Below are 12,323 nucleotides of genomic sequence, written 5' to 3'. Positions count from 1 at the left end.
GGGGGGGGGCAGCTGGGTGGTTCAGTGGATTGAGAGTCAGGCCTAGAGACAGGAGGTCCTAGGTTCAAATCTGGCCTCAGACACTTCCCAGCTGTGTGACCCTGGGCAAGTCACTTGACCTCCATTGCCCACCCTTACCACTCTTCCACCAAGGAGCCAATACACAGAAGTTAAGGGTTAAAAAAAAATACAAACCAGAATGAACATTGGGATGTAGTGAATTGAACTGTAGGGAGCTGAACACATTTATTTTGAATGTACACTCTTATGCCAAAGGGGGTTGTCCTCTAATAGGCTTTTTATCAATGCACCTAGAAATCTTTGGTTTTATTCTCTTTCTCTTTATTTACCTCTTACCCCCAAATTATTATAATTTCCCCTTAGAAAGTGAAATATTGTATGTACCTCTAGTTAAAGATCTTTAGAGATATAAGTTGGTTGTGTGTACTGATTCACTGAGGAAACTAGGAATGTAAATCTGGGAGATTTCTACATGTTCCTTTCCCAATGGAATCACAGGGGGGGATTGTGTTATTAGAATTTTATCCCCAGAACTCTCTTTCCCAGATTTCCATTTTCTTTCTCACTTTATGTGCTAACATAGGGAGTATATATTTTGATGTAACCCCACCCATCGCTCTCTCTGCTCCCAGGAAAGCAGTTGTGAATGTTGTGGGGAGAGCTTGGCAGGAAAGTTTACTGACGTGGTTTTACTTAGCTTTGTATTTCTCTTTTTTTATTTCTTCTACTTTAAGTGATTGCTAATAAATCTTCTAAAATATAATACTTAGAATTATTGATATTCATTCAAATTTTACATCATACTATAAAGTTCATTAAACCTCAGGATCATGTTTGTTCTTCTCTCCAAGCAAAGAAGAAATATATTACCAATCCCCACTGAGTCTAACTCTTCTCCTTGTACCCTTGATTCCTTTCCCTTCTACTTCCTCCAGGACCTGGTTGTAGCAGATGTCCCCTCTGCTGCAAGCCTCTTTGATCTCTTCTTCACCACTGCCTAGTTCTCTTCTGACTTCAAAAAATACTCTAGTCTCCCCAATCCTTTAAAAAAAGGCTAGAATGCTATTGAACTAGAATTCATCTCGATAATCTAATTCAAATAGTACCTTCAAGTAGGAGGCCACTCCTGATTCTCATTTTGGATAATGCTCTTTCCCCTCTTTCCCACAAAATAATTTGATTTTGAGCCTCTTGGATTCACTTACCAATGAAGGGTGGCTACCATAGCAGTCTGTTTGCATCTTATACCCCCTACCAGATTGTTATATCCTTGAGGACATCTATATCCTCCCTCCTCTAAAATTCCCAAAGATACAAAGAGAGTGGGGAGCATAACTAGACAAGCCATCATGGAAAAGAAACTTATCAGAAATAGGTCAATAAGAACTATGAGCCAAAAAGGGCAGAATATTCTTTTCTTTAACTTTTATTTTCCAACTTAGAATCAATACTAAGTATTGGTTTCAAGGCAGAGGAATGGTAAGGACTAGGCAATGGGGTCAAGTGACTTGCCCAGGATCATACAGCCAGGAAGTGTCTGAGGTCATATTTGAGTTCAGGACCTCCTGACTCTCTATCCACTGAGTTACCTAATTGCCCTCAAAGCAGAATGTTCTCGACAGAAGTACTCAGAGACTTCTATTTCAAGGAGCACTAGCTCAAATGGGATATCCCCATAAGAGATATTATAATCAGCAAAGAGGGAAATTTGTAAGTTTGGCTGAAATTTGGCTGAATTTCCACTATGGGATGTGTGTGTGTGTGTGTGTGTGTGTGTGTGTGTGTATTGGGCAACAAGAAAGCAGAAGTTACTGCACCTAGATCTAACAAGGATAAGGAGTTAGTAAGGAATTCATCCAAGCAGAACTAGGAGATAAGGGTACATATATGAGTGATGTTGTAGCAACAAAAAAAAGCAAGATTTAACAATTGATTGGATATTGGAGGGGATTGAGGAGTGAAGAGTTGAGGAAGACCGCAGGCTAGTAAATCTGGCTATTAGTACCATCAACAGAAATAAGAAAGTTTAGAAGTGGGGTAGTTTGAGGGGTTGGGTAGAAGATTACGTGATTCAAAATGTCCAATAAGCAGCAGCTAATGCAGGAAAGAGGCTAGGGCTGCACATCTAAATCTAGATATCTGCATATATATATGTGTGTGTATATATACGTGTATATGCATATATACATATGTATCTGTATGAAGATAAGAATCTCTCACCAAGTGTGAAGGGTTAAATTTTGGGTAGGAGTTTGACAAAAGTACGGAGAGCAATTTGATAAAACACAAAACAGTTTATTTTGAGGAGAAGTTTGGATAGGAAATAGGAAGTAGGAAAGTGAGACTATTACTCTAATATCTTATAACTATACTTAAAACCCCAATCCTAACTAAAATTTCTTAAAAAAACCCTAATCTAACTGCCTTCGAGGGCAGGTTCTTCTGCCTGGGCCAGGCCAGGCCTAAATACCTACACTGTCTATCTAAGAATTTATTCACTATCTAACTACTTATCTAAGCTAATCAATAAGCATTAATCAAACTCCAACCCCTTTAAATCCATTTTCTCTACCTCAACTGCCAGTTGGTCCAACTGCCAGTCTGACTGAGACAAAGATAGATGGAGCTCCTGCTCTCTAGGAAACTCCAGAGACAAAAGCCTCCTTCCAACTGCTCTCTCCCTTATATAGCTACTTTGTCTCCTAGATAACGGAATCTTCAGATCTCTTACACAGAAGCCTGTCAGTTAAGAGGCTCTTACTGAGAAATTCTGTTCTTAAAGAGACAGAGTAAGATTAAGAAACTCCTTTTAAGACAAGTGAGAGAATGAAGAGAGAGAAGAGAAGAAGATCCAATACAAAACCTTGGGTTAAGCCTACAGTTAAGAAGCATGATCTGAACAATGATACAGAAAAACAGAAACTGAGAAGGAAATGTCACAGAAGTGACAAGAAAAGGGAGGGAGGAAGAGGGAATAAGCATTTTATCAGGCATCTACCACATGGCAGACATTGTGCTAATGTTTTACAAATAGGATTTCATTTAACCCAGTAATCTTGGGAAGTAGGTGCTATTATTATTCCCATTTTATAGTTGAGGAAACTGAGGGCAGACAGAGATTGAGCGATTTGCCCAGGATCTGAGAATCAGTAAGATTCTGAGCTCAGATTTGAGCATCTTCCTGATTCCAGACCTTTATCTTCTTCATCCCCTAGCTGGTCTCTAAAAACCCAGAGAGGAGAAAGTATCCAGAAGGAGGAGAGTCTGGTCATGAAAAAGTTTAATGCTACATAGAGGTTACAGGGCATGGAGAATAATAAAAGGTTCTTCAATTTGGCAACAAGATATATCAATCTCTGTTGACTTTGGAGAGTAGTTTTTGTGGGTAATGATGTTTGAAGCCAGATTGCCAAAGATCAGGATTAGATGAGGAAAAGTAGGACAAATGGGTACCTACAAAAAGAAAAGAGATATAGGGCCATAGTTTCAGAAGCTTGTAAGATGTATTGAAGGAGGTTTTTTTTAAGGATGGAGAAATCCTGAGGTAGCTAGGTAGGCCTGGATTCAAGAAAGACTCATCTTCCTGAGTTCAAATCTATCCTCAGACACATAAGCTGTGTGACCCTGGGAAAGTCATTTAGTGAGTGTGAGCCTCAGTTTCCTTATCTGTAAAATGAGATGGAGAAGGAAATGGCAGTATCTTTGTCAAGAAAACCCAAAAATAGGGTCATGAAGAACCAAGCAGGAGGGAGAAATCTTGGGCATGTTTGTGGACAAGAGAGAAGAAACTAATAGATGAGGAGAGATGGCAAATTAGTGGGAGAGGTCATAGCTGTGCATATTGTGAAATACATAGAACATTCCTTTCAGTCTTTGACCCCAAACCTGTGATTTCATTGGGGGAGTGAGGAGTTTCCTTTTCTTTATTTTTTTTTATTTTAAACCCTTAACTTCTGTGAATTGACTTATAGGTAGAAGATTGGTAAGGGTAGGCAATGGGGGTCAAGTGACTTGCCCAGGGTCACACAGCTGGGAAGTGTCTGAAGCCGGATTTGAACCTAGGACCTCCCATCTCTAGGCCTGGCTCTCAATCCACTGAGCTACCCAGCTGCCCCTGTTTCCTTTTCTTTAAAGGGACTCATTCTACCAGTAGAGATCTTTAGCTGTTCTGTAAATTACAAAAATCATAGTCAGAGATTTGTGTTGGGCGGGGGGATAAAGAATGAGAGGTCGAGAGACACCCAGCAGAGAACCATATAGCCAGATGTATCAAAGGCAGGATCTGAACCTGAGACTTACCTACTCTGAGACCAGATTACTGCCTTTCAATATATAAGAAAGATTTGTCAGGCAAGCTTGGATTCAAGTCAGTTTAGAGTAAAAGGAACTGTTAGGAGGTTATTGTAATAGCCCAGTCGAGTGGTAATGAAAGCAATGAAAAGGGAAGCAACTTTGGGAGGGAGGAGGGATGATGTAGGAGATGCTGTCAAGGAGAATTAATGTCTGCATGGAGAGAACACCTGTAGGGGCTCATTATTTGGTATTGGATTTGGTAAGGAGTGGCATGTGAGAGATGAAAAGAGAGAAGAGGTCAAAAGTCAAAGACAATAATAAGTTTCTGATTTTCGGTACCCTCGTGAAGAACCCAGAAATACAAATATGTAAGCCAGGGCAAGCCACCAGCACTCAGAATCTTCGGATGAGAACTCACTGCAGCCTCTTACTTAGTCCCTATGAATTTGACATCAATATGATGACATTTGGGGTCATCCTGAGCTCACTGGCTCCCAGAGCAGAGTGCCTAGAGCTTTTGATGGTTAGTTAGAGAACAAGAAAGCAGCCATCAGTTGTGACAAATCACTCGTAGAGGCACATAATTCATGCAGGTTCTGAGACTTTCTCCCGTTGGGATCTCCAAGTCCTTTGGAGGGTGGAGAGTCAGATCCTCTCTTCCTTCAAGGTCCTTAATGGTGCTCTTGACTCAATGGGGGATGAGGAATCCTGTTTTAATGAGACTTCAAGAGGACGTTGTTGTCCCGGACACCAAGGCCCTGGGGAAGAATGAGGGGTAATGGGTAGGGAGTGGACACCTCTCCAGATGGTTTCTGAGAAGCAGAAGAACTTCCCCTGCAAACAAAGGAGGGGAAAGGTGGAGCAGCTGTTGGGACTGGGAAGATGAACAGAGGATGTCAGCTGACAGGAAAAGAAATCAAGAGGAGGACCAAGGAGAGCTGCCAGCCTCAGAAGAGAAAGAAGCCCCAGCAGGCTTAAGGCAAGTAAGAGGGCATGTGGGCAAACCATAGAGTCTGCAGAATCGGAACACATTAGCTGGGACACTAGACATACGGTGGGGAGATTGGGGCGGGGGTGGTGGAGGGTAATAGACACTAGAAGGAAGCCTGGCCACTAACCACTAACACTAACTGGCTATTAACCAACCAAGAAAGACCTGACCATAGGAATAGACCAAAGAACAGGCTCAGACTGCCCTGAAGTGCCCAAGGCAGATCTGATCAGGGGAATGGGTCAGAGTGCCACACTCAAATACTGGTTGGTTGAGGTTGAAAGGAGAGTGTTCTTAGACATACAACCAGGAGAGGATTTAGGAAAGGGTGAAGCTTGTCACAAGGGAGAAAGTCACGAGAATTTTCTGAGACCAACGATCATTTTTATTACAAAAGCTCTCGTTCCTACTCTGTAAGGCTGATGCAACAACAGAAGGACCTCTGTCCATGGAGAAGCACTATGGGAGGGCCTGAGGTCAGCAGAGTGAACTTGAGACCCAGTTGGGCAATACTAGGGAATAGGCCTTCCTCAGAATCCCAGAGAAAGCCAAGAGAGGAAGGAGGCGAGGCCTAAAGCCCACAGGGAAAATCTATCCCCCAAGAATGACACTAACATACTGTAGACCTGGGGACAGGCCAGGTCCAGAGTGTGAGCTTAGCAGGTGGCACCTTGGACCTGAGGCACGCTGGGGGAGATAGCAAAAAAAATGTTGGCCCTAGCTGTGTGACCCTGGGCAAGTCACCTAACTCCCATTGCCTAGTCCTCACCACTCTTCCGGCTTGGGATCCATACTTACTTGTAAGACTGAAGGTAGGGGTTAAAAAAAAAGAATAGTGTTGGCCCCAGGCCCCAGAGGGGCAGGATGCCCCACCAAGAGGATGAGGGTGCAACATAGGAATGGATAGCCACGGCTCACATGGCCATTGCAGCATCTCCAGTTAGGTCATCCGGGGGAGAACCAGATCACGAGGAAATCCCTAAGATGGACGCTGGGAATTGAATGGTGGGAACAGAAGCAAGAGGGAGCTGAGCAGAGGTGGGGAGGTCCGGAGTAGGCCAGGCCCAGGAAGCTGGGATGACCGTTATCAATGGGCACGGAGATGGGGAAGAGGACTGGAGGAGATGACCTCCCCAGCTCTTCCCATCGCTGAGATTCTGGAGGTCGAGGGCACTTGCCTGTCCCCTCCCGGCTCCTTCTGGGTAGGAGACAGCCAAAGTGGAGCATGTCTGGTGGAGGGCAACCGGGAGAGTGCGCAGATGGGGAGGACTTAGCCTGGAAAGGGTCGGGGACAGCAGGAGACAGGAGCCTTCCGTTAGAGGGATGAGCCTTACTTGGCTTTGCTCCATTGGGCTGACCCACGAGCGAAGGCGTGCGTAGGCCCCACGTCGGGGAACACGTTCTCCACAGGAGAGCCCACTCCCGAGGGGAATGGCTTGTCTCGGCTCCTTGGAGTTCCCTAGAGGAGGCTGCCTGCCCGAGTTCAGGAAGGGAATCGCACCGCAGGATGTCCTACGGCACCAGATGCGCCCCGCCCCGTCCCCTCCCCCGGGCCTTAGCTCCCGCCTCTTCGGTGGCGGGCACTTCCTGGCATTTTCCATGGGTAGCCCAGTGTGGGTGGGGATGGGGATTCGGGTGAGAGGCCCGAGAGGGAACCAACCAGGCCTAGTCAGGCATATACAGAGGCGGCCTCAAGCCTGAGTAAAGGGTGACCAAGGGTGAGGCACAGTGGGACAGAGCCCTGTGGGTTGTGACATCCCCAAGTCCGATCTCCTGGCAGGACTTGGCCCCGGGACCCCGCGGCAGATATGCCCACGGGCTCCTCCCTCGGTATTCGCCTGGCGCTCCTCCCGGGCTGAAGTTCGGGCCGCCTCCACCCCCCACCCCCAACAGGCTGCCCCTCCTCTTCCCAAGATGCTCTGCTCCCGACCCAGTCACGGAGATCTCACGCGGGAGGTTGGGGTGGGAAGGAGGTGGGGGGCCCGAGGGAGGCGGAAGTATTCCTGGGGAAGATGTAGTGGCAAGGACGCATCCCTGCCCAGCTGAGCCTGGTGCGGCCCTAGGAGAGCCCCCACCCCCTCTTTCTCCGCCTCTCCACTCCCACCCAGCCCGGGGCCAGGCAGGCAGCAGGACAGCGGGCGGCGCCACTCAGCCTCTGGAGCCCGTACTGGTCACTGCCGGCGCGGGACTGCTCCTCGGTCAGTGCTGGCCCCACTGCAAGGCGGGGGGAGGGGGGCAGCCCGGCTGTCCGAGAATCCCCGCCCCTACATTTCTAGCCAGGGGGAGCCGGGCAGCCCCACTGTTGGACAGCTCTCTTCCTTCTCTCCGGGTCCCAAAGTTCTGTTCTCCGGCCGGAGCAGCTCGGCTCTGATCGGTTTGGGCCAAGCTGACTTGGTCAGGGCTCCCACTCTGCTAGTTGTCCGCCCCTCACCCCGCCCCTGGGCAAATCGCTTTAACCTCTCCGGGTGGAGAGAATCCCCATGGGGGCCCTGCTCAGAGCCAGGGCCCCCGGGACTTTGGGGTGATCAGCGTTTGGAGGGGGCACCACAGGCGTGTCGAGGAGGCGCCACGGTCCATGTGTGGGTTTTCATGGGGCTCTCTGGCGGATTTTTCAGACCAGCATCCCCGTCCGCAGGCAGAGGGCACAATGGCCTTTTCGTGGTCCTTGACCCTGGCCTTCGCCACCACTCTGGCCTTTGCCCGGCCCCCGAACATCATTCTGATCTTTGCTGACGACTTGGGCTACGGGGACCTGGGCTGCTATGGCCACCCCAGCTCATCCACACCCAACCTCAACCGAATGGCAGCCAAGGGGCTCCGCCTAACCGACTTCTATGTGCCTGTCCCACTGTGCACCCCGTCTAGGTGAGGCTGATGAACCCACAACCCTCTCCTTTGAACCTCATCTCCCCAACCCCCATTGCTGTCTGGGTGCTTCCCTCCCCCCTTCCCACAGAACTCCCAGTTCCCTCCCCAGCCCACCCTCTGCCCCTGCACACACGTCTTTCTCTCTCCAGAGAGCCCCCAGGGACTCCCTGATCCCTGTCCATTCCTTCTAGGGCAGCACTGCTGACTGGAAGGTACCCTGTCCGCTCAGGGCTCTACCCAGGAGTCCTATACCCTGGCTCCCTGGGTGGGCTTCCCCTGGCTGAGGTGACCATGGCTGAGGTCCTGGCTGAAAGGGGCTACCTCACTGGGATGGCTGGCAAGTGGCATCTGGGGGTGGGGCCCAATGGCTCCTTCTTGCCCCCACACCAAGGATTCCACCACTTCCTGGGAGTCCCCTACTCCCACGATCAGGTGTGGGGCCAAGGGCTGCGGTCAATGGGAAGAGAGCTTTGTCAAGGGAATGGGGGGTCCTAGGGAGGCGCCAGATAGAGGCTGAGGACAGTGGGCGAAGGACTCAGGGCAGGACTGTAGGGATTGGGGACTGAGGGGGCAGTGGATCAGGGTTAGGAGTAAGTAAGTGGGCAGGAGCTGGGGACAGCGTGTCAAGGAGCCCCTCGTCCTACCCATTCTTCCCCTCAACCCCTTGCCCTGTGCCACCCCAGGGCCCCTGCCAGAACCTGACCTGCTTCCCACCAGCCACCCTCTGCTATGGAGGCTGTGACCAGGGTGTCGTCCCCATCCCCCTGATGGCCAACCTGTCTGTGAAGGAGCAGCCCGCCTGGCTGCCTGGACTGGAGAAGCAGTATGTGGCCTTTGCCCAGAACTTCATGGTAGATGCTGCCCGCCAAGGCCGCCCTTTTTTTCTCTACTATGCCTCCCATGTGAGTGAGCCCCCGGCTCCCAACCTTTGCCAGGCTTGGGGAGGGAGGAGGTGGCCCAAATCCTTGCCCCGGGGACAAAGCAGGGATGCAGCTCTTTCTTCCCCCTGCGTGTTAGAGCTATGACCTGAGTCCTGGTTCTGCCTCCGCCCCCAGCATACCCACTACCCCCAGTTCGGTGGAGAAACCTTTGTGGGACGCTCTGGCCGAGGACCATTTGGGGACGCCTTGATGGAGCTGGACTCGGCTGTGGGGACACTGCTGGATACCGTGGAGAACCTTGGACTAAGCGAAGAAACGCTGGTCTTTTTTACCGCAGATAATGGGTACAGGGGCTGGGAAGGTGCTCAAGGAAGACGTTTGCCATTCTCCCCATCCTCTCTCTCGTGCTTACCACCCCTCCGTGTTGTCCCTGTCTCTGTAGCCCCGAGACCATGCGTATGTTCCGGGGTGGCTCCTCTGGCCTTCTCCGGTGTGGAAAGGGGACGACCTATGAGGGTGGTGTCCGAGAGCCCGCTTTGGCCTTCTGGCCAGGCCACATCATGCCAGGTCAGTCTCTGAGCAACAAGCCCTTCAGGCTGATGCTTGGGCAGAAACAATTCAGACAATAAGGCATTGAATGGCATGGCTGCCCCCGAAGCCCAGCCCCTTCTCTGTGAGGAGACTCTACCCTAGCTCCAATCCATCGAGGACTGACAGGGGTCCCTGGGGCCACACAGTCTCACTTAGGAGATGATCTAGTCTACCTCCAGTAACAGGGAACTCACTACTTCCTGAAGCAGACCACCCCGAGGTGGCCTCCTTAATCTGCCCCTCTCCCTCTCCAGAGTTGGCCCTAGCTGTGGGGGAGGCAAGGGAAGGAGGCCCTGCTTCCTGGCTCCATCTCCTACATTGCACTTATAGAAGCCGGAAGCCAGGCTTTTATAGAAGTCAGTCTGAAGAGAGGAGACGGTACAAATGCCATGTGCCCATTTTACAATGGAGGATCATGAGACTCAGTGAGGGGAGGGACTAGCTCCAGGCCACTGGCCGTCCAGGCTGAAGCCAGCATTTGACTTAGATCCTCTGATTGAAAGGCTCATGCCACCTCTTCATTACCATCCTCCCCTGGCAGCCCCTGTGAGTAGTGCCTCTTGCTGGAGGCTCCCCTGACTGGCTCCTCCACACAGGGGTCTCCCACGAACTAGCCAGCTCCCTGGACCTGCTGCCCACCATAGCTGCTCTGGCTAGTGCCCGGCTACCCAATGTCACCCTAGATGGGGTAGACCTGAGCCCCATTCTGCTGGGCACAGGCAAGGTAAGAGTCCTGGGACCCTGTAGCCTTCCTCGGTGAGTGGGTCGCCCTGGGCCACACAGCCCCTGACCTTTGTCCCGCTGTCTCTAGAGCTCAAGGAAGAATCTCTTCTTCTACTCTCCGGCCCCTAATAAAGCCCAAGGTGTCTTTGCCATCCGGCGGGGGAAGTACAAGGCACATTTCTTCACCGAGGGTAATCCTGCCCACAGACAACTCCTTGAGATACCCTCCCCACTCAACTCTATCTACCCTGTTGGGGTCTGTTGCACTCAGAAACAGAGCCACTGATGGGAGGGGAATGCCTGGGTCCCCCATTGTCCCATCTTCCCTGCCCTTCCCAAGGGTCCCCACCCTCCCATATCCCTGTTCCCCTCCAGACCCGTTCCTTGTTGCCCCTGCCCCCCCCAGTACCCTATGTGCTTCTACACACACACACACACACACACACGCCATTTCAGGATTTCCTCCTCTTCGTTCCTCATCATCTTCATTTATATTCATCACTATTTAGGTTCTACACACAGTGACATGGTTGCTGACCCAGCCTGTCATGCCCTCACCCCGCTGACTGCCCATGATCCACCGCTTTTGTTTGACCTCGAGACTGACCCTGGTGAGAACTATGAACTTGGGAGCCATGGTCCCAAGGAGGAGATGACAGTAATCCAAGAGACCATGAAAGAGATGCAGCTGCTCAAGGCCGAATTTGATGCTGCCATGACTTTCGGAGAAAGCCAGATGGCCCAAGGCATAGACCCAGCCCTGGAACTTTGCTGTCGATCAGGCTGTTCCCCCAGGCCAGAATGCTGTAACTGTCCTGGCCCTTAATGTGACACCTCCCCCAAGTGATTGTATGAATGACCTGGTGTCTTTCAGTGTGCCTGCAGCCCCGTTGACCACTAATCCTTCAAACTGCCATTCAAGGACTACTCTCTGACTCTGGGGAGCAGGGGCACACATCCACACAAATCTCAAGCTCAGGTCGCTCCACTGGTTACTAAGCACATGCCACAATTAGGGACTCACTGGCCAGTGGCTCAGACATCTCAGGCAGACAGTTCTCCATGCAGCACATTGAAGTAACATTTTCCCTATGGGTTGGGTTTTCTTCTGAAAGCTGTGGTAGGAAATTCCCACATCCATCCCTGGCTAATTGATGCTGCTTTCCAGTAGGGAGCACAGGCCACACAACTGGGTTCACTGTCATGCATGGAATAGCTGGGAGATTGGATGAAAACACAATCTCCAGGTCTTCAGTATTTCTTATTATAGTGAGCCCTTTACTAAGATATTAATATGTGTATTAACTTAAGCACAGATTTCAGAATTTCCAGTCAAATATAAGGGAAAATACCATTTGGAGCAAGATTTCAATAAATGCCAACATCAAAGCACAATTTTGTGCCTTCCCCTTGTCTTCTCACCTCTTTTAAAATTCCTGTTGACCCAGTCGTGTGACCCTGGGCAACTCACTTGACCCCCATTGCCTACCCTTACCACTCTTCACAGTATTGATTCCAAGACGGAAGGTAAGGGTTTAAAAAAAAAATCCTGTTGAATGTTACCATGCCTGATCACTGTCAAGGAAAGCTGCAGTTCCAAGCACTGCCCAGCCATAGCTCCTCTTTCTACATGCACCTACTCCTGTTCTCCCTCAGTAGTTTTGGGAAGAGGATAATGTTATTCCCATATTATTCTCTCTTGGAACTTTCAAAAACTACTGTATCTACCATACCTCAGCAAAGAGATATCTTTGTTCCCTTCAGATAAACTAGCATAACCCATTCCACCAACCCTCCATTGTTAAAAGATGATTTTTTTTGGGTTAGAGCTAAGAGTGGTATATGAAGGGGCAGCTGGGTGGCTCAGTGATTTAAAAGACAGACCTAGAGATGGGAGGTCTTGGGCTCAAATCTGGCCTCAGACACTTCGCAGTTATGTGGCCTTAGGCAAGTCA

General features: G+C 49.9%; 1 protein-coding gene across 1 annotated transcript; it reads left to right on the top strand.

Moving 5' to 3' along the window:
* The first annotated feature begins 7,330 nt into the window (after positions 1 to 7,330).
* ARSA (arylsulfatase A) lies at positions 7,331 to 11,763 on the top strand. Its single transcript, XM_044677307.1, has 9 exons — positions 7,331 to 7,503; positions 7,921 to 8,170; positions 8,365 to 8,605; positions 8,857 to 9,075; positions 9,229 to 9,398; positions 9,497 to 9,621; positions 10,242 to 10,369; positions 10,457 to 10,559; positions 10,878 to 11,763. Exons 2-9 carry the CDS (start codon positions 7,953 to 7,955, stop codon positions 11,192 to 11,194), a joined length of 1,521 nt encoding a protein of 506 aa, XP_044533242.1. The 5' UTR covers positions 7,331 to 7,503; positions 7,921 to 7,952; the 3' UTR covers positions 11,195 to 11,763.
* The last annotated feature ends 560 nt before the right edge of the window (positions 11,764 to 12,323 follow it).

Source organism: Gracilinanus agilis, chromosome 5, assembly GCF_016433145.1.
Source record: "Gracilinanus agilis isolate LMUSP501 chromosome 5, AgileGrace, whole genome shotgun sequence".
In the NCBI taxonomy this organism is placed as follows: domain Eukaryota; kingdom Metazoa; phylum Chordata; class Mammalia; order Didelphimorphia; family Didelphidae; genus Gracilinanus; species Gracilinanus agilis.
Note: the sequence above shows the minus strand (reverse complement) of the source record. Positions and strands in the feature narration are given on the sequence as shown.

Excerpts from the sequence above, each read along its gene's own strand:
- ARSA (XM_044677307.1), top strand. The coding sequence starts at position 7,953 with ATGGCCTTTTCGTGGTCCTTGACCCTGGCCTTCGCCACCACTCTGGCC. Across the intron at positions 8,606-8,856 it reads TCCCCTACTCCCACGATCAG|GGCCCCTGCCAGAACCTGAC; the intron begins GTGTGGGGCCAA and ends GTGCCACCCCAG. Across the intron at positions 9,622-10,241 it reads GCCAGGCCACATCATGCCAG|GGGTCTCCCACGAACTAGCC; the intron begins GTCAGTCTCTGA and ends TCCTCCACACAG.